The sequence below is a fragment of the Adiantum capillus-veneris genome, chromosome 19 (assembly GCF_014529385.1).
Source record: "Adiantum capillus-veneris isolate H3 chromosome 19, ASM1452938v2, whole genome shotgun sequence".
NCBI lineage: Eukaryota > Viridiplantae > Streptophyta > Polypodiopsida > Polypodiales > Pteridaceae > Adiantum > Adiantum capillus-veneris.
In genome coordinates this window covers 9,701,567-9,728,228 of record NC_140949.1, presented here as the reverse complement: position 1 = coordinate 9,728,228, position 26,662 = coordinate 9,701,567, and the positions used below count along the sequence as shown (strand labels likewise).

General features: G+C 45.5%; 1 protein-coding gene across 4 annotated transcripts in view; it reads left to right on the top strand.

The window, feature by feature from the left end:
* Positions 1 to 647: 647 nt before the first annotated feature.
* REV1 (DNA-directed DNA polymerase) overlaps positions 648 to 26,662 on the top strand; it is a 95,952-nt gene continuing 69,937 nt past the window's right edge. Inside the window, exon 1 of one of the 4 annotated variants that reach the window (XM_086490216.1) lies at positions 648 to 883. In XM_086490216.1, coding sequence (XP_086346342.1) covers positions 726 to 883 — 158 coding nt within the window. In that variant the 5' untranslated portion in view covers positions 648 to 725. The remainder of the gene's footprint in view (positions 884 to 26,662) is intronic. The other 3 variants (XM_086490213.1, XM_086490214.1, XM_086490215.1) reach the window with 3 other exon arrangements.

Genomic DNA, 26,662 nt, shown 5'->3' with positions numbered 1-26,662 from the left:
AGTTTAGTGTATTTTTAACGGGCTTAAATTGCAAAATCCTAGTTAGATTCCAAGTTCGCCTTGAAGTAAACCGATAAACTTTTGTTAGTGTACATACGAACAATTTCCTAATTTTGAAACTTTTATGGCCATTGGCCTTCTATAGGCAAAGTTGAGCCACCCGTCGATTGGCTTTTAAAACGGAAAACTCCTTTTTTTTCAGCTTATGAGGGTTCACAAGTTCCAAGCTTCATAGGAATGAGACATTTATAGGGTTTTCTTTGAAGTGAAGCAATGAGTGATGCGTTGAGGCCCTCTCTTTCTTCAAAAATTTTAAGCTGCATTATATAGTATAGATAGAAGTGGGACCCTCCGTAACATATAAGCCATTTGTGATCATGTGTGTATAATGAACAATAAAATTTTTCATTAAATAACAAAAAAATGACATGTGACTGTAAGCACTCTTCCATATCCGCTCCCCATAACTCTCATCCCCCCTTGGTGATGGGTCTTATCTTTAGTAGACCTTCGTGTCTCTTCACCTTGTTTCAAATATTACAAGCTTCCTAGAGAAACTAAATTCAGAAGTAACATACACTTTTCCTAGTTTCTAGTTGAAGCATTCACCTACATTTTTAGTACTAGTGTGGCCCGCCGCCTCTCTCTCTTTCTCTAGTGCACACTATAAAGCTACTAATATATTAACGACGCAAAATTTCTTAAAACTAGTGTCAGTCTCCACCATGGCACTGCCCAACAAGGAGGTCGCTGCGAGTAGCAGCCTAAAAAGGAAGCGAATTGATGGGCAACCTGAAGGACATTCAGGCATGGTGTGGGGTTCGAATTCTCCCTCGAAGACACGCAGGAACAACGTAACAGGCGGCTTTGAAGATTTTGGAAAGTAAATTTCCTCGTCTGCTCAATTTTGTTTTTGGCTTGTGGAATCGTTTTGCTATGCTCTCTTCAAGTGATGATTCAGTAATTAGAGGATACCTTATTCAGTAAAAAGAAAATTTCTTTCTTGGACACCATTTGATCACTTTGGTTTTGAGTTGCTACGAGTGCACCTTGTCTGCTTTGCATCGATAACGCTATGACTGCCTTGCTGTTCTTGCTCCGGCTATCATCTGGACAATTTTCCTCTATTTTTGAATATATTGCACATTTGATTCTCTAAACCACTGCTTAAGCTATAGATGCTTATGTGTGGAAGGTGGTATCACAAGATGAAGATAAGATCGAGTGCAAACTATCACTCAACCCGTGTTCAGCGGGGGTAGTCCCAAAGCTATGGTAAGCAAGCCACTAGTTTGGGTGGTGGAGTTGTGGTCTCTTTCTGCGGGGACTCGGGGCTTTTTCTTCCTGGTTCTAGAGGCTTGTCACGCAGGGTATCATCCAAATCTTACCTTAACATAATTTAAAATAAAATGTCTCTTTATTGTTAGGTAAATCTATTACATACACTAGATTTTGTTATGGAGGAGTGGTGCCTTTTACACACTCCAAGTGTGGAATGCTAAGTGAGCTGCTTCATATTTGGCGTTGGATGCATAGATCTCACGTCATGGTGTGGGATATGAGTCAATCATACGCCCAAGAAGTGAAGTATGTGAGATTCTCTGTATAGTGCTTCATGGATTGTGTGGTACTTGAAATCGTGGTGGTTGAGGAGGCTAGAGCATCCATGTAAACTTAATCAAGACTAATCCACACACGAATCATGCCAATGAACACAATGATAAACAACAAACTAGACAATCTCATTACCCCATAACTCAAGATACATCAACTCGAAGTGTACATAAGTTGGGCCTTTATAAAGGCACACAGAGGAAGATTGGAACTGTCTAACGTTGGAGGAAGGAGTTGGAGGCTATAAGTGAATTTTGAGTTGGCAACCCACGAGTGTGGCTCTTCTACATTTGGCTAAGCATTACGGGATAAAGGGGTAAACCTTTATGATCATACATGACATTGATATTCTTCTTCATGGGACATGAGCAAAAGAGGACTAAAATCCCCATCAATTTTCTTCGAATGTTTTTTTGAGAATATCTACAACAACAAGGCTCTATGACACAACATGCCTCCCCTCAGTCAAAAGGCTAGAAAACAAATGGGCTAGTCTACAACAACAACAACAACGAGGCTATCCAAGACAACACAAGAAATTCAATCAGCACCAAGACAAGTTCAAAATAGATATAATGTATTCCAAACAATCTACAAACAGCATAATGTTCCAAAAAGTGTCTAAATACAAAGCAAGACAAGAATCAGTGAGGGTTGGTTTCTGTATGTCGAACTCGAAGGACATCCTAGTTCAAGGTAATGGTTCGATGGTGGGTCTGAATGGTATTATCATTTTTGTCGTGCCAAGGCATCTTAAAAAGAGTGTCACAATGGCTCAACTTCATGATGTGAGAATCTGCCTTGCTGTGGTATCCCTAAATGGTTAAAGGAAGGGCACCAATAAGTGAGACAACTCTGCTGGTATCTTCCATGGCCAGCTCTACCTCAGTGCCTCCAGCAAACTAGTCGTGCTCAAAGTCCATGAGCTTGAGGAACTTGTGGATGGATAAAATTTTTGGTGACTCTGGGATCAAAGAAGATAAGTGCTTTATGGCAATGAATCTTTTTATAGGCTTTGCACAATTCCTTGGAAGCAACGGGTACAAAAATTGCATAAATGTCTGTTAGTGAATGTTGAACTCTGCTCAAGATGAGTGCTCCGAACTATGCTCAAGGGTTCCTTAAACCTTTTACTTACAGAAGGGAGAGCCTTCCGTTCTTTTAGTGAGAGAGTGCAAATGATCACAAACAAAGTGAATGACACTGTGAATGAAGGTGCAGAGAGAGAGAGAGAGAGAGAGAGAGAGAGAGAGAGAGAGAGAGAGAGAGAGAAGAAGAAGAAGAAGAAGAAGAAGAGAGTTTTAACGTCGTAGGAAACTATCCCAAGAGACCTTAAAGATCTAGCCGACGAGGAGTTGAACTCAAGACCTGTTATTCAAAAGGGAAATGGCATAACCAATCTACCACACTTGGGTGATAGAAAGGTTATACCATTTTCCTCGTTTTATTGGTGCACACACACACCCACACACACACACACACACCCGAGAAGAAGAGAGTTTTAACGTCGTAGGAAACTATCCCGAGAGAGAGAGAGAGAGAGAGAGAGAGAGAGAGAGAGAGAGAGAGAGAGAGAGAGAGAAGTACACGACACCAGAATGTTGTCAAACCCTCCTCCAAGGGCCCCACTCTCTATGGCAAGAGAGGTCTATGCTATTGATTGCACAAATCTGGTACAATGGTCTAAGTGCAATGGACTTGCCGATGATGTCGACGACAATGATGACGGCGACGAGGCGGGCTGAAAACTGAAAACGCTAGGGGCTGAAATCTGCAAATTTCCTGAATTCTGCAACTGTGTCGGTGAGGACGCCGATGGTGATGATGCGACGACGATGCGTTGAAAACGCAGATGCTGAAATCTGCGAATAGTGGGCTGAAATTGAAAACGCTGGCTGATCTGACCGTGCGGCGAGGGTCTACTGCGGGTAGGTGAGATCTGCGAGGCTAGAGGCGGGATCTGCTGTGTCTAAGTGCTGAAATCTGGAAACGTTGATGCAATGGCTGATTTGACGCTAAGAAACTGCAAAACGCTAGAGCAATCTGTGTTAGGTGCAGTGGAATGAATGTTGTATTTTTTCAAGATTAGTGATCTTTATTTGCTCAAGGTTCCTTTTAGTTCTTAGGGAAGAAGAGAGTCTTCCGTCTTATGGAGAGTGCTATGATCACGAACAAAGTGAGTGGATTGTGCGTGCAAGTGAATGAGACTGAGAGAAGGTCAGAGAAGAGATACGACACCCGAGAGGTTGTAAAACCCTCCTTCGAAGGCCCCACTCTCGTCGACGAGAGTGGTCTATTTTGATTGCACAAAGGTGTACAATGCGTATGCAATGGACTGATGCAATGGGACTATGCCGATGACGACGATGGCGACTTAGGCTGAAATCTGTGATCTTCTATTGGCTGAATTTCGTGGTTGTCTTGGTGGTTGAAAATGACTGTTTTCTTGCTGTTTTCATGGTTGAAAAATGGTGGATCTGGCGGGGCTGATGTGCTGATGAAAAACGCTGGTGTACCTGCTCTTTAGCTGCGTTTTTGGAGAGATATCCTTGGCTGAAAATGTAACAGACTTGGACACTCGAAGCCAAGAATCAACCGCGACAGCACCAAATAACCACTTCAAAACAGTTCACAGATCACAATAGATTTGCACTGGCCTGACGGAGTTCCGTGCCTAGAGATATTGGCCCCAAAGACTGGCGCCCCTTTTGGTATTTCTTTTTATATTAATCAATCATCAAAGTACAAGAGAGCGGTTAGGGTTTCACTCTCAGACTCTGCGTCCAAATGCTCTCAGAAGTGAGACCCTCACCACTTATTTAAAGGTTACAAGGGATGCCCAAAAGCAGAGCCCCAAAAGCTTTTAAAATCAAAAGTAGTAGTCCTCTCTCTCTCTTTAGAGAGTCTTTTCTTTTTTTATATAAAAAAAAGCAAAATTCGCGTCGCTCATCATTTCAATTTTTTTTTTTTTAATAGCCTCCGCGATTTCCGGAAATTAGGGTTTTTGGCAAAAATTAGGGTTTGCAGGAATTTTAGGGTTTCTGGCAGAAATTAGGGTTTCTACTATCCGTAGCCACGTCATCACTTTGTGACATACCCCCCTCTTGAAAGCATTGTAATCGACTGCGATTATGCCTGCAAAACCGAGAAAAGCCATAAACCGTCTTAGCAGACACTGACTGTTAGTACCTACGTACTAGGAACACACATCTAGCACATGTACAAAAATCGACAGTCACATCACTCGACATCACAGGACATCACCAGACATCACAAGACATCACATGACATTCAACATTCATTCGGATCTTAGACCATGATTTATCGGCAATGTAGCTAGCAATCACATCTAGGTCCAATCGGGACCTCATCGATGTCCGATTGACTAACCCCTATTGCAACCATGTCTATTCGAGATCAATCAAACCAAAATGCTGCAGTCATTTCGTCTATCAGTTCCTGCACTCACAAGAAGTCAAGAACAAATCAGTATCATTATCAGGAATTCCATTTCATAAAGTCATCCAGCAGAATACTGTCAGCTCTCAGTATCCCTGAAGCTCAAAGAGACGTCAGTGACTTTAGTATCAAAATCAAGGCATCTGTTGACAAGGGAGCGGAGTGACTCCCCTCTTGTGCATCCCACTGCACCAGATCTCTGGCCAAGCTGAATTTTGGGTTCCGTTTGGAGTAGACTATGTTAAACCAAAATATCGAGGTAAAGTTTCACAATCCGAGGAGTATCTGCTAGGTCCTCCTCCTCCATCCACTTCGCATCAAATGAAGGAAAGTTCTTGAACTAAACCAAGAACCGCCTTCGGACTTTTACCTTTCTTTGTATCGTTATGTGCCAAAATCTGTTCAGGAACAAGGATCTCCTCGTTTTCTTCCACTTCGGGTTGCTCATCAGGCTCCCCATCATCAGGCACATCACCCTTAACAGGGTTTAAGAGACTCACATGCAATGCATTATGAATCCTCCAAGTATCTGGCAGTTCCAATCGGAAGGGACATCATTTATCTTGTCAGTGATCTGGAAAGGTCCGTAGTATCACATACTAAGCTTTGGAAAAAGCCTCTCCTTTCCCTTTTTCTTTCGTAGGCGTGCCTTCTCAAAAGTAAGAGCACCCAATCATCCTCCTTCAATTTCAAGTCGCGACGATGGCGATCCGCTACCTTTTTCTGTCGTTCTTGAGACTCCTGCAAAGTCTCGCGAACCTTGGCAAAAGCCGTATCCAAATCTCGCAAATATTTATCCGCTTCAAATTTCTAATCTTTCGTGCTCAGGAAGGATGGAACCTTCGCAGCACTTTCAACAATCTCACATGGCGTCTTCCCCGTCGAAGAGTGTATCGTGTTATTGTAGGCAAATTCCACCAAAGGTAAGTTCTTTTCCCATTGAGTCTTCTGATCCGAGATACAAGACTTCAATAAATCTAAAATCACTGAATTGGAAATCTCAAAGTGCCCGTCAATCTGCAAGTGGAACGATGACGAGAACTGCAACTGCAACTGCGTGCCAATTGTCACGAGGACGTGGCAATTGCTAACCTTAGTTGTTGGTTTCTTCCAATGATTTTTGTTTTATTTTTGAGACCCTCTTTTTGAAGTTGCAAATGGTCGGACATTGTATGGCCAATGTGAACGGTAGTTTCACCCGCAGACGGGAAGTTGGTCGGCACTGGAATTCGTACAGTAAGAGGATGTCTAGGCTTAGAGCAAGATCATACAGGTCCCCCCCGTCGCACTTAGCAAGTTGGTGGATACTAGGAAGTGAACTCAATAAAGGCATAAAGTCAAGGTGGGATCACCAACAGAAAGTATCCGACAGTTGGGTCATATTGCACTTTTGGATGCGGTCCCAATGAGGATAGATGGTCAGAAGACCAGCGGGAGCTCGACGGAAGCATCTCCTAAAAATTAGGGAACTGCTATTTTGGGCCGTGAAATGTGTTCGCGTCATTACCTTCGGTATGACCAAGGGAACATTTTAGTACTCTGCTGCAAAGTCAACTGATGCACCAGTTGAGAGATTTTTAAGCAGGAAGCCCAATGCGGGGAAATTGCATGTATGAGTGCCAAGTGGCACTTTGTGGTCAATTTACCAAGTCTGGGAGAACAGAACCCGTAACTGACTTTTGAGAGCAGTTTTGGAGGCTGTTAACTTGGATTTTCAGCCATTTCTCTCCATTTTTGAGCTTCCCATGACTTTGCCTAGGTCCAAGGAGCTCATTTTCAGCATTGGAAGGCATCAGATGCGTGTTTACAGGGCTGTTTTGCTGCGTTTTCAGCGATACGCAGGTTTTGGCAGCCATGGAAATCTTCCTCTTTTTGCATCTATTTGTTCACAGATGCATTACAGGTCAAGGGCAGAAGAGGGGGCGCTCGATTTATGCTGGGAGGATGCTTCATTGAGAGCCTGTCACAGGTTAAGAGCTATGGAGTGCTTTCTTTCCCTCTATGTACAGTATGGTGACGGGAGTGATGCCCCGCACGCTACATACTGCTCTCTCTTTCTCCCCTAAGTGCAGTTATGTGATGCCCCACAAGAGGGCTACTCATTTGACTGATGTACAGCTGTGTGGGTTCATGCTTTTGTGTTGAGGCAAGAGCCTCCTTGAGCAGGAACAGGGGTAGCTAACTGCTGCTCCAAAGCAGGCACTGGTGAGGGTCATAACCTCACCGTACAGGTGCAAAATCAGCGATGTGTATGCGCTGTAATTTGACTATTTTTCAGCCATACGGACGCCAGGATCATTGGGAATCGTGCCCCACTGGCAAAGGACAGTTAGGGGACTGTTTGGGGCTGAAAACAGGGCAAAAACCAGTAAATACAGCGTGCTGAATTTACTGTTTTTGGACAGGAATCAGAGGGTATACGACAGTGCAAGCGAGTTCCAGCAGGGGAATTGGTTTCGCGCAAGTTTTGGGGCTGTTATGCTGCCGAAATTTGGCCAAATCAAATGGTATCTAGGTGGATACACGTGAAGGATTCCCAGGACCTTACCTTGTAATTTACCCTCCTAAAGAATAAAGAAATACCGAAAGGGGCGCCAATTTTGGGGCCTACAGGTTGTCGGCGTCTGCTCGGAGCATTCTAGCTTCCGAGCCGTGTGTGTGATGAAGTGTTAATTCTCGTTACAGGTCTCCTTTGCAAAGTGCTCTGTGTGTGTGTTTAAGTAAAGATTTTCGGGTGAAAGCCAACGCCTACCGCCCTACGGGCCGGTTACACCAATGTTCTCCCAAATTGTCTTCCAAAACAAACTCATAAATCTGGGGTCTCTGTCGGAGAGAATCATCTCAGACGTGCCATGCAATCGGAAAATCATCGTGATCATTCTGTGTTCTCGGGAGATAAAAAAAAATGAATTCCATTTCAATATTTTCCCAGGGGGCGGGTGGGTATGGGTAAAGGCTGTAACAATCCCTGTGCCTTATGCCTGTCAAACTTGACCTTCTGGCATACCAAGCAACTGCGCACAAACTCTTCCACATCCTTCTTGAGTCTCCGCCAAAAGAAATATCTCTCTACCCCTTTCATGGTGGTAGCAATGCCGCGGTGACCCGTAAAAGGTGGACAGTGGCATTCAGTCATAACCTTTTCCCTCAACGGATGTGTAACGCACAACATAGTCTTTTTCATCAAGTAGCCTTTCCGAAGGGAGTATCCAGCTACTGTCTCCCCATCCCGTATCCGTGTGAAAATATATGCAAAATTTGTATCTGTGGCACACTGATCGACCATATCCTCGAAGCTCCTATGATGTATCGCGGAAATAGCCAGAACCAACGGTTTCCGAGACAAAGTATCTGCCACCACATTCTTCTGTCCCTCACATGGACAATCTGGAAGTGGAACTGTGACAAGATGTTCGCCCACCGCATCTGCTTTTCCGAAAGCTGCTTCTGTGACAAGAAGTAGCGCAAACTCTGATGGTCTGTAAAGACAGTAAAATCCGCTCCGAGTAGGTAACGCCGCCACTGAGTAAGAGCGTGGATAACCGCCAAAAGCTCTTTCTCATAGATCTGTGCTGTCATCTCCGCCCTAGAGAACAAACGGCTCTCGTAAGCTATGACATGGCCTTCTTGCATCAAGACCGCACCCAGACTACGACCACAAGTATCACAATATACTTCGAATGACTTCTGCAAGTCCGACAAAGTCAAAATAGGTCCCGTAGTCAATTTCTCTTTCAATGTCCGAAAGGCAGTCACCTTTGTGGGTCCCCATGAAAAAGGTACTCCTTTCTGTGTCAAGGTATGCAAAGGGGAAGCAACTTTGCAAACTTTCATATGAACCGCCTGTAGTACGAACACAGTCCCAAGAAGCTTCTAACTTCATGGACATTCCTCAAATCGGGCCAATCACGGATAGTCTCTATCTTGGCCGGGTCCATTTGCACTCTTGCTTTGCTGACACAATGTGTCCCAAAAAGTGTTTCTTTGGTAGGAAAATTTCACTTTTCTTTGCATTAATCACTAACGTGTGATCTCGTAATGCCTGAAAGACTTGAAGTAGATGATCTCTGTATTCTGCCTCATTCTTGGAGAAAACAATGATGTCGTCAAAGAAAGTGCCAACAAATAGCTTGTACTCTCGAAAAATCCTGTCCATCATTCGGTTAAATGTCGCAGGAGCATTGGTTAAGCCAAAAGGCATCACCAAAAACTCAAATAACCCAAAAGTCTTCCGAAAAGCTGTCTTGTAGACATCTCTTGGCGCTATCCTGATCTGATTATATCCACTCTTCAAGTCAATCCTGCTAAAGCACGAGGATCCTTGTAACATGTCAAGTATATCATCGATCCTAGGAATCGGAAATCTGTTCTTGATGGTGATTTTGTTGAGAGTGCTATAATTGATGCACATTCTCTAAGATCCGTCTTTCTTCAAAACCAACAACACTGGAGAGCAATACGGTGAAGTACTAAGCTGGACAAGACCCTTTTCCAAGAGGTCTTTCATTGGGTTCATAATCTTTTCATTCTGTACTTGGCTCACACGGTAAGGTGGCCGATTCGGTGGCGTGCTTCCAGGTATCAGATCAATGGTTTGATCTTCAGGCCCTCTGAAAAGCAATCGGCATGAGTGTGGAGAAAAATCTTGGCGTTCTTTTGATCAGGTCAAAACATGAGTAAGAAACTGAATTTCATCAAGTACAATCTCTAAGCCCTTCATTTATCAAAGTCGCTTTCTCGGCCTGGTAGTCAACCACGGCGTAGTTCTTGTGGTACCAAGGGATCCTGAGTAGAACGTCACTCGCGTGCCCTGAACACCCTTGTCATTGCAAACAAAGTTTGCCAATGCTTGGTGTAATGGCAACATCCCATCCGGGTGCCAGTTGAACTACCTCCGCCTGTGGCGTCAATCTGTCGGGCGTAATTCCAAATCGAGCCGCCAATTCCAAGTGAAAAGAAGTTGGCCTTGGCTCCTTCAAAAGAGCTTCCTCATCCGTCACTTTGCCCCAAAAGCGGCAAAGTTTGTACTCTCATTCATTAGATTCGGTGCAGGTCCCACGCCATGTGGTACCAATTCTGCTTTTCTATCTGCCTTCTCTGCCATTTTCCGCAGCTGCTCTCGAACTCTCAGACCTGTCGTTGTCTTTATCATTCTGTTCTTTCTGTGCCTTATTAGGGCACTTCGGGGAGATATGTCCCTGTTCCCCGCATCCAAAGCACTTCCCCTCCCTGATGAAGCGAGCTCTCTCCTCGGGAGTAAGCTTGGGTCGTGCATCATTTTTCTCTGGGTTGCTCTTTTTCTTTCTACTTCCATTCCCAGAAGTCTGTTCGGCTCGTTGTGTCATGGCCTCATCTGTGGGGTAGGTCATACTGCCAGAGTGAATGGCAAAGCCCCGCTTCGCATGACTCATCAACTTCTGAATAGAAGCTGACTTCTGTTCCAAACAGTGATCTCGGATCTCTGTAGGTAGACCCAAGGTAAACCGCTCAATGTGTTCTCTGAATGAGATCTTCTTGAATGAAGAGGCGAGTAGAAAAGAGCTCCAGAATCTTTCACAATAAGCATTGATTGTATCTTTCTTGGTCATCCGAAGATGGTTCCAAGCAGCTCGTATATCTCGCTCAAACTCTTGAGTCAACCAAGAAGAAATAAAAAGCCTCTTAAATTTCAGCCATTTAACTGGCGCAGTCTTGTTTAAAAGAAGCGTGGACCACCAAGTACGAGCATTCCCCTTAAGGTAAGAGGTAGCTCTTCGAATCTTGGAGTGCTTTGAATAGCGTCCTCCCACGAAAGCGATGTCAAACTGCTGTATAAAAGACAAAGCCTTCGAAGCATCTGAGTATCCTGAAAAAGTATCAAACTTGATCGAGTGGCCACCTTCCTTAAACTCTCGGACTTTCTTGCTTTTATCTTCGAGAAAGTCATACTGGTTGGCTTTGTAAAAATTCTTCTTGTTCGCATAAAACTTTCCGTCATCGGAATCTGAGCTGTCTGTAGACGAGTCCTCAGTAGAACTGTCAGTCTCTGGGCGAGATGTAGCCTTCTTCTTGCCCTTTCCGAAGCTTTGTTTCTTGCTTCGCTTTTTACCTTTTCTGTCTTCTTCGCTTCGAATCTGAAGAGCTAGAAGAACTGTAAGAAGAAGAAGAAGAAGAAGAACTGGGTACTCCTTCAAATCGAACACGCTTCTTCTGTTTCTTTGCCTTGTCAAATGTCGACCGACGACCCAAATATCCCGAGAAGTCAGTGCCTTTCTTCTGCTTTTTGCCGTGCTTTTTGCCTTTCTTTTGCACGTCGAAAAGCTGAACAATCCATGCATCAACCACGTTCTCCAGTTCCTTCTCCGTATATTTCTTGGAGGCAGAAGATTTCTTGAGAGCGGGTTTCGGGAGTGGTGTTGTGGTTCTTTGCCACTCCATCTGTACCTCTTCCAAAGAGGTCTGGTTCATATATTTTTCCATCTTCGGGTCCTTGGCAAAATTGACATCATCTTTGTTGCATCGCCAATCAATTGACAACGCTCCATCTCTCTTTGCTCCGCCTGAGTAGTCCGAGGCGGGCCATACTCTCTGTCTGAATCTTCGTTGTGATCCAAGCCCGCATCTCCAGATGCAGAGGGAGTCGACTGATCATTGCCTGAAGCCATAGGTGCCGCGGAAAAAAAAAATTTCGGGGATCAGATTTCCTGTAGAAGAGAAATCGGCCGTGCTCTGATACCACTGTAACAGACTTGGACACTCCAAGTCAAGAATCAACCCCGACAGCACCAAATAACCACTTGAAAACAATTCACAGATCACAATAGATTTGCATTGGCCTGGCGGAGTTCCGTGCCTAGAGATATTGGCCCCAAAGACCGGCACCCCTTTCGGTATTTCTTTTTATATTAATCAATCATCAAAGTACAAGAGAGCGGTTAGGGTTTCACTCTCAGACTTTGCGTCGAGATGCTCTCAGAAGTGAGACCCTCACCACTTATTTAAAGGTTACAAGGGATGCCCAAAAGCAGAGTCCCAAAAGCTTTTAAAATCAAAAGTAGTAGTCCTCTCTCTCTCTTTAGAGAGTCTTTTCTTTTTATATATAAAAAAAGAAAAAGCAAAATTCGCGTCGTTCATCATTTCAATTTTTTTTTTTAATAGCCTCCGCGATTTCCGGAAATTAGGGTTTTTGACAAAAATTAGGGTTTGCAGGAATTTTAGGGTTTTTGGCAGAAATTAGGGTTTCTGTTGTCCGTAGCCACGTCATCACTTTGTGACATATATATATATATATATTTTTTGAAATGATGAGCGACGCGAATTTTGCTTTTTTTTTTTTATATAAAAAAAGAAAAGACTCTCTAAAGAGAGAGAGAGGACTACTGCTTTTGATTTTAAAAGCTTTTGGGGCTCTGCTTTTGGGCATCCCTTGTAACCTTTAAATAAGTGGTGAGGGTCTCACTTTTGAGAGCATCTGGACGCAGAGTCTGAGAGTGAAACCCTAACCGCTCTCTTGTACTTTGATGATTGATTAATATAAAAAGAAATACCGAAAGGGGCGCCAGTCTTTGGGGCCAATATCTCTAGGCACGGAACTCCGTCGGGCCAGTGCAAATCTATTGTGATCTGTGAATTGTTTTGAAGTGGTTATTTGGTGCTGTCGCGGTTGATTCTTGACTTGGAGTGTCCAAGTCTGTTACAGAAAAACGCTGGGACAGCAGGTGTTTTCTTCCCGAAAATGGCAGCCCTTCAAACGTTAGTAGATCCTTATCCGGCTTTGATTACTCTGCTGCAATTGCTGATGAAAAACGCTGAACTTGCTGATGATTCCTGGCGTTAGTAATGGCTGAAAATCGCTGATGGTGATCAAATAAAAAACGCTAGGCTCATTGCTTGCTGGCGATTGGTTGTTGGAGAAGAAACGCCAAAGAGGTGAGATGCTAGATGGCGATCTTGGAATCTGGTGGCTGTGGGTGAAAGGGGCCTCACCAAGATGGCTTGGAGAGGGTCTTGCTGAGAGAGGGAGGGAACACCTGTAGCTTGGTAGCCCGCTGTGCTCCTTGGCTCATCTGCCAATTTGTGCTAACTTGGGTTTGCTTATATATTAACTTACCCAATTTGCCCTACTGAGTACCCAACAAAAGTCACTTAATAAATAAGTGAAAAATGTTAAAAATAGGGAAAAATGGGATAAAGTCACTTGAAAAATCCCCAAACTGACTCTGATGGAATTTGATGGAAATACTTATGCTTATGCGGTGTGCAACTAGAGGATATGCATCTACACTAAGTGACTGGGCATGCACGGTCTACGAATAGACTCACAAAAGTGCCAGATCACTGCTAATCTAATTGACTTGACTGATGGGAACCTTGCTATGGTGTTTCTTGTGCACGGATGCATAGGGTTGGGATGTGTCACGTGACATCCCCTCCTTTTCAAAGTGAGGTATTGGTACCAAACTGTATGGCGTCGAGGGAGACCGCCAACAGCATCCGGAATCCTCTTTGTCGGCCCACTCTGCTGTGTGGGTCGAGCGGTACTTAAACTTCATAAAGGTCTGCAACGCTTACTTCTTTGGGCCGCGCCGAAAGCGACTCAAAGTCTTCTGTGGCTTCTTTGATGCTTCAACTTCGTCTAGAGTCCTACTTCTTTCGTCTTCAAGAATCTCCATGGCTGAAAATTCCTGAAACCATCTTCAACACAAAACCATGAACATACCCATTCCATGTAAAGTGAAGGAAAAAAATCTTGTCTTCTCTAAAGACTGTGCATGCAATGTAGATGAACATAGAGACGGAGTGACAACCCGTTCATCAAACACATGCAAACAATGAATCTTTTCTGTTTGATTGAAATCAATCAACTGTGGCAAATCACAATGGAAATGCCCATGCTTGGTGCTCATACAATCACGTGCTCTTTCGGAAACTGTGCCTTGCCAAGGAAGAGACATGGAATGTGACTTCTTGACATACAAACTTTTCAACTTTTCATGAACAATCCGCATACATTCGTGCTCATCCATGAGAGAAACGTGCTCAACATACAATATGTCATGCCTAGGAAAAGGGATCACATAACGACGTTGACTAAAATACAGGAAACCGTCACGAATGAAACACTCGAACAATGCGTGCGTATCAATCATGCAAACACACAATACTTCCTGTAAGGGCTTTTTGGACCAAGGCTCGAGAGCCAAGATTGCTTCTTCGGGATCTATCGAATCTTCTTTTTGGGGACCTGTGGACCTCGACTCGAAAGCCAAGTTCAATTCTTGGTGCTTGATCGAATCTACAACGAGGTTAGCTTCGCTAGTAAAGCATCCACTAACACATTATCCTTGTGAACAATCACATCATCTTCATGCAGCTCATCATGCTTGTGAGAAATCACATCTTGATCATGGAAATCATCATGCTTGTCATTGTCATCCAAATCATCATGCAAATCATTATCCTTCAAATCATCATGCTTCTCATAATCATGCAAATCCTGTGTGTCATGCTGTGGAGAAAAAGAGATTGAGAGAATCTCCTTATCCCGTATCTTTTCAATCTTGTCCTGCATATTAGCAATGAGAGATGGAGAAGGAGCAATGTCCTCTCCATGAATGACAATAGGAGAATCACTGTCGGCATTGAGAGTTATAGTGTCAGCCAAAAATTTCATGAGAGCGTTGTTATCACGAAACCATCGAATGCCCAAAATCATATCACATCCTGAGAGAGGAGAAACAACAAATCTTCTAGTGAAGGCAGTCTGTTGAATTGCAAACAACATATCAAGGCATTCCTTTGTGATGAGAGCGTCCATACCGGGACGAAAGCCAGAGACCTCGATAGGAGATCTTGGACTAACTTCGAGGCGGGCTCTCTCAACAAGAGAGGAACTGATCACATCATGCATACTACCTGGGTCAAACAATATGACAAAACGGTGCCCCGACGTACGACCATAACATTTAATGAGAGAATCATCAACGGGAGGGTCCTTAGAAACTATGGGCACACTCGTGTTATCATTCATTGCATTGACAGATGTAGTGGGTGCTGTGGGTTCTTTAGATTCATTCGATTCAAGCTTAGGACATGTTCGTTTTATGTGACCTTTAATGTGAATGAAAACAACGACCTTCCATAGAATAAGTGTTTTGTTCTTTCGAAGTGATGTATCCTCCTACAATTCCTTGTTCTACCTTTTCATCTGGAGTAAGCTTAGGTTTAGCAATTGTGTTAGCCTTACCCTTAGATTCATTGGACGAATTCTTTGATGAGAGACTGTTGGAAGATTGGTTAGAAGAGTTATCATTCTTACCGTTCTTACCGTTCTGAGGGTTCTGAGAAGTCTGCGAGGTACTTGTGGAAGTCTTGTTCTCCTTAGGCTTTCCCTTGTTGTGCTTCATCTCGTGGGCGAGAGCAATTGCTACCGCTTTGTTGAGATCGATTGGATCGAGTACCTCGACATCATACTTGATATACTCGTCCAATCCGTAAAGAAATGCCTCCTTGCGCTTCACATCTAATTTGCGTAATTGAGTGCCGAGCTGCAAAACACGATTAGAGAAAGACATAACCGGCATACCGTTTTGCTTGAGAGCTCGCCAATCGTCCTTCAATCGTGCAAGGTACTGAGGTGGCCTAAACCGTGCCTTGAGCTGTCTTGGAAATCAGCCCAACTAAAAGAGAGGGGCGTGAAATCATTGGCTACCTCTAGGTGCGCAGCTAGCTGTGCCTCTTGCTATGCCTGGTACCAATTAATGGCATCACTGACAAGGTACATAGCTGCCGTCAAAACTTTGCTATTGCTTGTTTTCTTAGTTGTCGCAAAATAAGCATTAAATTGATGCAACCAAGAATGAATAACAGTAGCATCCATCTTACCGTCATACTTACTGAAAGTCAACTTTTCTGTGACTGGGTGGTTGGAATCCGCATCGTGGCTTGCACCACTAGAGGAACTCCCACGATCTTTGGGTGGTTCGGTCTTCGAGGCTAGGACTTGGGCAATCAATTCTTGAGTGCGTAGCTCTCGTCGCGCTTCACGCTCGGCCTCCAAAGCCGATCTATGAGCGGCACGATCGGCCTCCAATGCCGCGTTTCTTGCTGCCGCTTCCTCCTTCCTTAGTTCTTTTCTTTCTTTTCTTGCGTCGCGCTCGCGTTCTAAAGCAAGGCGCTTGTCTTCTTGTCTATCCATCATGGCCATCATCTGCTTGACCATTGCCTCCATAGGGTCTGGTGCACTTGGTGGCGTAGATGGTGAAGGGGGAGGGTTGAAGAAATCATGTCCGGTTGGGGACGAGTCTTCGTCGCCTCTCTCATGCTCATCACCTGTATGCGAAGTATCCATTCCGCTTTGGGTGACGACCATGCACTATGATCTTGGGGTCTTAAGCTCGCGAGGAACTTGGGTTCTTGAGGTTCTTGAGGTTTTCTTTCGCTTGCAAATCGTGTTGGAGAAGGATCTTCTCTTCACCCGAGTTCTACTCTTTTCTGCGGGCGCACCCCTTGGCAGCCTTGCGCTCACACCAAGGTTGCTTTTTTCCACCTCACGTCGATTGGCTGGCCGCTAAGTGCATGGTCCGCTCTCAGTGAGTGAAAAGAGACACAAGGGGAGGCTGGACAAGCCCTTCTTTCTTGGGATTCCTGTCACTCTTCAACAAAACACGATTAGGAATCGACACGCCCAAGCGAGCTTGGGTTCGTGCGACCGCAACAAGCAAAAAAAATTCTTGTGGTTCTTGTGGTTCTTTCCTTGAGTAATGCAGAACACTTCCAAAGCTTTGATACCAATGTTAGGTGCAGCGGAATGAATGTTGTATTTTCTCAAGATTAGTGATCTTTATTTGCTCAAGGTTCCTTTTAGTTCTTAGGGAAGAAGAGAGTCTTCCGTCTTATGGAGAGTGTTATGATCACGAACAAAGTGAGTGGATTGTGCGTGCAAGTGAATGAGACTGAGAGAAGGAGAGAGAAGAGATATGACACCCGAGAGGTTGTAAAACCCTCCTCCGAAGGCCTCACTTTCGTCGGCGAGAGTGGTCTACTTTGATTGCACAAAGGTGTACAATGCGTATGCAATGGACTGATGCAATGGGACTATGCCGATGACGACGACGGTGATGACGACGGCGACTTAGGCTGAAATCTGTGATCTTCTATTGGCTGAATTTCGTGGTTGTCTTGGTGGTTGAAAATGACTGTTTTCTTGCTGTTTTCATGGCTGAAAAATGGTGGATCTGGCGGGGCTGATGTGCTGATGAAAAACGCTGGTGTACCTGCTCTTTAGCTGTGTTTTTGGAGAGATATCCTTGGCTGAAAAACGCTGGAACAGTAGGTGTTTTCTTGCTGAAAATGGCAGCCCTTCAAGCGTTAGTAGATCCTTATCAGGCTGTGATTACTCTGCTGCAATTGCTGATGAAAAACACTGAACTTGCTGATGATTCCTGGCATTAGTAATGGTTGAAAATCGCTGATGGTGATCAGATAAAAGCTAGGCTCATTGCTTGTTGGCGATGGTTGTTGGAGAAGAAACGCCAGAGGTGAGATGCTAGATGGCGATCTTGGAATCTGGTGGCTGTGGGTGAAAGGGGCCTTACCAAGATGGCTTGGAGAGGGTCTTGCTGAGAGAGGGAGGGAACACCTGTTGCTTGGTAGCCCGCTGTGCTCCTTGGCTCATCTGCCAATTTGTGCTAACTTGGGTTTGCTTTATATTAACTTACCCAATTTGCCCTACTGAGTACCCAACAAAAGTCACTTAATAAATAAGTGAAAAATGGGATAAAGTCACTTGAAAAATCCCCAAACTGACTCTGATGGAATCTGATGGAAATGCTTATGCTTATGCGGTGTGCAACCAGAGGATATGCATCTACACTAAGTGAATGGGCATGCACGGTCTACGAATAGACTCACAAAAGTGCCAGATCACTGCTAATCTAATTGACTTGACTGACGGGAACCCTGCTATGGTGTAGCTTGTCCACGGACACATAGGGTTGGGATGTGTCACGTGACAATCTGCAACTTGCAAAAACGCCAGGCTGATCTTGGGAATTTGCTAACGCCAGGCAATTTGCTGCAAAAATGCCAAGGCTTATCTTTCGTAGAAAAACGATGGCCGGTCTTGATGGCTGAAAACGCTAAGGAAATCTGTCGGTCTTGCTGAGAAGGTGCACTGCAAGTGTAGGTACTTCTGCCTCTTTTGCCAGAAAGTGCTAGCGCTAGGTATCTTTTATAGAGATTAGCAAATTTGCCCTACCCAGTTTCCCAACAAAGTCACTTATTAATAATAAATGAAAAATGGCTAAAATAGGGAAAATGGGTTCTGTGCACTGAAAAATGCTCATGATGGCTACTGATTGTAATGCTGATGATCATGCTGTGTGCAACCAGAGGACATGCAGCCACTCCGAGTGCCTGGACATGCACGGCCTGTGCACATGCTCACAAAGGTGCTAGAACACTTCTTAAGCTGACCTGAACCCTGGACCTGAAGTAGCTTGTCCACATGCACATATGGTTAGATGTGCACGTGACATCCCCTCCTTTTTAAAGTGAGGTACTGGTATCGATGTGCATGGCTTTCTTGTAGGCTGCCAATAACTTAGGGTCCTTGAACTTCAAAAAGTACTGTCTGACTTACTTCTTTGAACCATGGCGAAACCGATGCAACAACACTTGCTCCCGCTCCATGACTTAAGCTTCATCGATGATCTCCGGCTCTTCTTCTTCGGAAATGTCCTTCGAAGGTGTTCCCTGAAACACTTTCAACCAAGAAACGTGGAAAATGTTGTGCATTGACCATGAGTTAGGCAATTGCAATTTCATCGAAACCTTATTTATCTTTTTAATGATAGGAACTGGACCATACATTCTAAAAGATAACTGAGGACATTTCTTTCCAACTTGCTTAAGACGTTGCTTCATGATTCTTAAATAAACCCAATCCCCTTCCTTGATCGAAACATCGTGAAGATGCTTGTTAGCCTGTCGTGAGTAAGATTCTTGAGCCTTGCTTAGCCGAAGCTTCACACTCTTAGAAATCTCATCCAACGACCGACTTTTAGCATTGGCATCAGGCATTTGACTGATCGAGCGAGTCAAAAGTGACTGCAACGGACGGCCAAAAGCTGCCTCATACGGAGCTCGACCAATGGCAGAGGAATAAGAGTCGTTCAAAATAGCCTGAAACAATGGGAGATAGAGCTTCCAATGAGACTGTTGATCATGCACATTTAAAACATCAAAAGCCAACTGATTGTAAATCTCTGTTTGACCATCTGACGGTGGATGAAAAGCCGATGAAAAGTTCAACTTAGTGGCAAAATTTTCACAGAGTGCGCGCCAAAAATTGGACGTGAACTTAACATCCCTATCTGAAACAATCGATTTTGGCAAACCACAGAGGGGGTACCAATGCTTAATGAACAATCGTGCTACATCTTGCGCTGTGACTGTGGCCTTACAAGGAATCAACATGCAAAACTTGCTGAAACGATCAACAATTGTCAAACATTGAGTGTTCCTTGAATGCAAACTAGGTGGAAGGTTAGTCACAAAATCTATGGAAATATCCTGAAAAGGTCCATTGGGAATAGGCAGTGGAAGCAAGAGGCCTCGCTGCTTACCCCAAGGAGCTTTTACCTTTTGACAAATAGTGTACTATGTGCATAACGAAACACATCCTTTCACATTTTAAGAATCTTTCTATTTTTTCGAGAGTGATGTTCATTCCTCTGTGCCCACCCATAAGAGAGTCATGTGCATCGTGCAAGACGGTTGTCCCGAGAGAGGGCAACACACATAGACAGTGACAAAAATACAACAAACCATCACGAATGAGATAGTTGCTAGGCCCTTGGGAAGCAAGAGCCTGCAACCATTGCTTACCAAACTCGGAATCTGCGTACTAGTTCTTCATGTTGTCGAAAGACACACCCTGAAGAGAAACTGTGGATCTTGACTCAAGAGCAAGGATCTGTCCTTTGCGACTTAACGCATATGCAACCGGGTCAGCTTTTCCAAGCACATACTTAGTCAAATCTCCAAATTGCTCAAAAAATTGTGACCACCGTGCTTGGCGATCACTCCAATGTGCACTAGGCATAGACTCGAGCCACTTGAGGGCTTGGTGATCTGTGCGAACTGTGAACTCTCTACCATACAGAAAATGCTTCCAATGCTTAAGAGAGTGAATGACAGACAAAAGTTCTTTATCATAAACCGATTAGTTCTTTTCTGCAAATTGAGCTTCCGACTAAGGAAAGCAACTGGACGACCATGCTGTTGAAGCACAATGCCTATGGCGACATTGCTCGCATCTGTCCATACCTCAAAGGGGTCATCCCAAGGGGCAAGGATAAGACACGGCGCTTCTGTCACCGCAACCTTAAGAGTCGCGAAAGCCTCAATGGTTGCTTCGGGCAAATCTTATGTGTTGTCGGCGAGTCTTTTTTGTTCCGAGAAAAAGATCCTTCTATTAGCTAATGAAAACTGCCCATAGGGCTACAACCACCTTTGTAAGAGAGGGCTACAACCATCATGATGGGGACTCTCCCAATGAAAAAACAACATATGTACAAAGGGGCTAAATCAAGAGATGGGAGGAGGAAAAAGCCACACAGGTGGACGGTAGTGCCATCTGAGCACGCCTTGGACCATGGTGAAGAAAGGCGCAGGACGTCAGAGTCGAAGGAACGCGCTTCCGCATGTGGTCAGAGCTGCCCTGGGTCTCTCAAACTGTCCTCTGAGAGTATGGACTAGCTCTAACCAAAGATCCCGAACACTCTGCTGGTGGTACAGGGCGAGCCTCGAAGATGCGGAAGCAGCGGGCCCGCCAGATGAACCAGAGTGTCAGGCCGCTAATGAGGTCCCAACATTCCTCTCTCTCACTGCACTACTCCTGTGGAGTAAGCTTTGTAGTAGGCTGGAGTGTAGGTCGACCCCCTTGCATCACTATCATCTTGCTGGTGGAGGATAGCTCAAACTGAAGTGCCGGGCCCGTGAGAGTGGACCGAACAGTTTCTCCACATGTGTACTGCCGAGCTGTGGAAAGAGCTGGCATCAGACGAAGAATACGAAGCCACACCTGCTGTGCCAAAGGACAGTCCCAAAGACAGTGACGTTTGTTGTCAGGCATCTCTCCTGTGTGCAAAATGTATTGAAAAGCACTACAGAGATCTGAGCCAAGCAAGTCCCAGTACTCCAAGAAAAAGCTGGGAGTCAAGCCATCCTCGCTTGGACAGCTACCACGGGGAAGTGCACTAAGAGCCGTGTGCAGCTTCTCTAGCTGAAGAGGCAGCTCAAGCCTCTGGTGCATCTCCTCAGTCACAAGACAAGGCATCTGTGCCCACACCTGCTCTCTGCATGCATCCTGACGCTCTGAGTGGGGCTCTGCTGACAGTAGATCACGATAAAAGTCAGTAGCAACTGCGTGCATGTCCTTTGGCTCCGAAGCAACTTACCTGTCGGGCCTCCTCACCTGACTGACCATGGGATGCGAATGCCGAGGTCCCACTGCCTCAAAGAAAGCGCTTGTCACTCTGTCACCCACCTGGGTCCATTGAGATGCCTGTCGATGAAAAGCAAACTCATGGATCCTCTTCTCTGTGCTGACGAGCTCTCGACGAGCCTGCTGTAACTGCTCCTCCAACCTTGGACTATTTGGATGCTGCTCCTGTATCCTCTGCAAGGAAGCAACGCCTCGTCGGAGACTCTGCTCCTCCTCTCTCGCTGCAGCTAGGCGAGCCGAAGACTCCTGAAGAAAGAGTCGACTAAGCTGAGCAAGTCCCGAGGCCACTCTGTCAGCAGGAGAATCCTGCACGTCTAAGCTCTCTGTCCAAAGAGCCTCCACTTGCTCTCTAAGTGCTGAGTCCAGCAAGACCCTCTTTGGGATGCGAAGCATCGTGCTCCCCTCCTCTGCCTATTAGTCACTGTAAGGATCACTGGTGCATGGTCCAAAAAGGAAGTCCCTGCCAGAGTTCCACCCAAGTCACAAAAGTGGTCACTAGTGTAGAAGCGATCTATCCTAGATAGATTCACGCCTCCCACTCTACCGTCCGAACGAGAGAAGGCCAGGCTGTCTTGTCACCAGGAGGTGTATTTTTGCTGTTGCCTTCCGTAAATAAGTACTAGATATTTTTATTTATTTTTATTTTTACTTGTTTTCCTCGGAACCCTTGAAAAGGTGCGAGTGGACATTGCATGGCCAGTGTGAAACGGCTGCGGCCGAATAGGTTTCTCACAGCGGGAGTTTTGGTCGGTCAGTCTGGGACTGGTCGGGCCAGTTAGCACTGAATTCTGATGAGTATGGAAGCCTGTGCCCGCCAAACGAAATCTGGGCCACTCAGAAAGTCACTTACAACTTTATAAGTGAGTGGGAACTAGAGAATTAACTCAAAGGGGCAAACTGGACACTTGGCAGGAGGAGGTCAGTTTGCAGGACACCTCAGCTGGAGGAGGCGCCCAAGAGGCTGATTTTTCACACAGAAGTGACCTACAGTGTGTGTGTGAGTAGTGGGTGCAGGTCTACAGCTTTAATGGAAAGCTTGCCTTCTCCTTTGTCTCATGTAGCGCGATGATTTGCTCTCGTGCATCTCTCTCTCCCCTTTGGCACATATGGTAATGCCCCACTAGTTGGGCTACTCAGATGAACATGTACAGTTCTAGGGGTTTAAACTTTATGCGCGTTTGCCAAGGCAAGAGCCTTCTGAACAGGAACCGGATTAGCTAATTGCTAATCCCCCACAGGTACGCACAATTCCATCGCGAAAGATTGCGAGTTTGGAGAGTTTTGTCGCGTGAAAACTCGTCCGATTCACAGGGGAACTGTCCCATTGCGTGCGGGAGCCCTTGGGACACGCTTAGGCGTGTTCGCTCCGCTAAAAACGATCCGAAACAGCGAATTACAGCCTGCTGTGTTTTTCTGCAGGTTTAGGGTTTCGCACCTAAATTGCAAGGGAACACCGGGGGAGCCTCATGAGAGCCTTGGGATGCGTGTACAAGCTTTTGGGCACCCGGCAGTGAAAAACAGGGAATAACAGCCCGCTGAAATTCTGTGACAGCTCACCAGAAAGCTTCCAGATAGCGAGGGAATCCGTCCTAGACAGGTGCTTTTGACCTACAGGGGTTTTTGCGCCGTTATGTTGCCAAAATCAAGTCGAAAACCTGCATTTTCAGCCCTCACATGGCACGGAGAAAGTTCCTTCAACTCTTCAAGAAGAGGACAGGTTGTTTAGAACTCAAGTGCGTTGCTGCATGGACATGTTTCAGCAGTTGGCTAACAACCCAAGGATGCAGGAGTTCTTATAGGCTCCGACACAGGGTTTTCAGCCTCCTACACAGGGCACGACTGAGCCGTTGCAGGAAAAGGAGATTTCCAATGCGCAGAGGACTCATGATGCTCGAGGGAAAGCCCATGTGGTTGAGCAACTAGCGGTGTCCAATGATCCAAAGCAACTTGCTTTAGCAGGACAGGAACCAATTGTGAATGGTCAAGGGAGTAATGAACACGCTATGCGTCAGACCCTTCCATTACCTATTACTTATCCTGGTTATTTTGGAGGTGGTTCAGTGTTTCAAGCTATGGCTGGACCTTCCACAGGGAATGTGTTCGGGACAATGCAAACAGGCATGGGTAACCCTATGTACGCGAACATGGGTGTCCAACCAGGTTTTCAGGGTGCCTATGGCCAGTTTCGAGTGCCTGGAACACAATTTGGTATGGATGGTTTTGCGCAGCCATACGTACAAAATGCAGATATGACAGGGAAAACAGTTGATGCGAGTGCTGGAATGAACACTCATGGAGCACCACTGTTACAGGCACCTGTTTATGATAATGTGGCTCCTTTGAGTCAGCTTAAGGATTACAAGGAAGGTGGGCAGGGAGTGAAGTTTGAAACTTTCCGAGGAACTGAGGACCAATTGAAGGCTTTGACCTTCATACAGTAGTTCGATGCAGCGTATGTTGGAGGAAACTTCACGGAATCTTCAAAGATACGCAAGGCTGCCACTTTCTTGAAAGGGAATGCGCTTCAATGGTGGACCGCATTGTTGAACCAGGGTCAAGCCCCAACAATGTGGGTCAATTCAAACAGCTTTTTGCGCCTGCATGGTTGACGAACACTTTTGAAGTGGATGTGATGACAGAATGGCACGAGTTGAATGCTAAACAGTGTGCGAACTTGGAAGAGTACAATAAAAAGTTTTGGGCCGCACTGTTGCCAGTCACCTCTTACAGGTTTGTGCCATTGTCAGAACAGATTGAGAAGTACTGTTGCAGATTGCCCAAGAAAATCAGGGACTACTGCACAAAGACTACTGTCATGAATATGTTTCAGTTGATAGAGAATGCAAGAGTGGCCAGCAATCTGTTGAAGGGCGATTCTGATGGATTTAATAGCCACAAGAAAGGGTCCCAGGGCAAACAGTTTTCAGCCAAGGGCAATGTTGCAGCAAAGCCTTCTGAGCCTCCCACAAAGAAGCCCTCCACTGAAGAAGGTGATACGTCCAAGAAGCAGTCTAAGTCTTCTTCGGGACAAGGACAAGGACAAAAGAGGCATTTTTCTGGCAAAACTTTTGAAGAACGGAAAGCTCTTAGGGAGGCCAAGAAATGCTACATTTGTGAACAGGAAGGACATTTTGCAAATGAATGCCCACAGAAGAAGTCACAGGATAAGGATGACAAGTCAGACCATAAAGGGAAGAAGCCAAAGCCAAGTGCAGGACTTGTTCCAGATTTGGTTAGAGACCAGCCAAACACAGATGCCACGGAGCTGTGCAGAGCTTGGGGCAAAGTTAGAGACCAGACAATGCTGGTTTTCTTTGATCCAGGAGCCCGTGCAAATTTCACATCACCAGAATTGGCATCAAAGTTGGGCATTCGTGCAGAGGAGATGGGTATGACAGGGGAAACAGGTTTGGCATGCCCAAGTCATTCAGAGCCCGTTACTCCCATTTTGGGAAAGCTTCGTCTGCACATTCAGAGCTATGTGGATGCGGAAGAGTTTCATATTATGCCACTTGAGGGCTGTTGAAACCGGCCTGTTCAATCCAAAAAGGGCGGTAGACTTTACTTCAAACCTTGATTTAGCTTTCACCCATTATTAGTCGTCTATTCTACCTGTGCTATAATGACACAAGAGAGGGGAATGGGATACAGATGCTTCTATGACACAAGAGAGGGGAATGGGATACAGATGCTAGAATGCACCTGTATGAGAAGTCCGACACCAGATTGGCCCCTAACTTAGGCGCCCCTTTTGGTATTTCTTTATTGTTTAACAGAGGGAATAAACGCTGTGGATCCCTACAAGCTGCCCCGCATAAGCTCGGCTGAATTTCAACTGTTCCAGCCCGATTTCGGCAGCATAACTGTACCAGAACCCTTCACAGTCAGTATTCCCACGCATTGACCGACTTTCCCGACGCATACGGGCACTTTGCAAAACCTGGCGAGAATCTGCAGCACGCTGAATTCTCTGTTTTCAGCCCCGAAAATGCGCCAAATCACCTGTACAGCGGTCCTCTCGCGTCCCCGAACCTCCTCGGGGTATTAGGGTCCGTTTAGGGCCAAAACCCTAAACATGCAAAAATACACAGCAGGCTGTAATTTACTGTTTCGGGCTCCGTTTCGCGTGCCGGTCGCATCCGTAGCAAGTCCTCGAGCTCCCCCACCTGTAGGGCTACTTGCCCTTTGAATCGGATGAGATTTCGAGCGTGAAACCTGTCCGAATCACCTGTACCTGCGGGGGATTAGCCGCTAGCTAATCCAGTACCTGTGCAAGAGGCTCTTGCCTCGGCAATCGCGCATGAACCCACACAACTGTACATAGGTCAAATGAAGAGCCCACTAGTGGGGCATAACATACTGCCATAGAGGAGAGAGAGGGCAGTGCGTAGCGTGCAGGGCATCACTCCTGGCACCGCACCGTGCATAAGAGGGAAAGCAAGCACTCCATAGCTCTTAACATGTGACAGAAGCTGAAAATGAGCCTCTCCCAGCTTAAAAATCAGCGCCCCCTTCTCTTGCATGAGGAAAGTGCACCAGAAGGTGCCACTTGGCACATTTATAAGCATTTTCCCGTTTCGGGGTTGCCGCCTAAAAATCTCCCAACCGGTTGCCCAGTTGACTTCACGGCAGAGTAAGAAAATGTTCCCCTTGTCATTCCCGAGGTAATGACGCAAACACATTTTCAGGTCCCAAAATAGCAGTTCCCTAAATTTTAGGAGATATTGCCATTGTATCTTTCTAGGTCATTTGACCCCCTTTGTACACTGCAGCCACACCCAGAATTGAACTGTAGCCTCTGTAGCAAAGGATTCCACTTTGGCTAGTCAATGACCCCACTTTGGCTAACCATAGTCTTTGTCCAACTTTAGTGCTCTCTTGCCCTCAGGCCTGGACTCCCTCTGGACAGTTCCACACTAGCTATGCAATACAGGGCAGTTAGATTTCCCGAGGGGTGTTTCCAAAAGGTGAAAGTAAATAGATAATAAGAAAGAAATCAACAAAAAGGATAGATAGTAGTCACACGCTGGTGACATACCCCCCTCTTGAAATCTCAAACGTCCTCGTTTGCATCTATGTCGTACATGCTCCTATTCAACA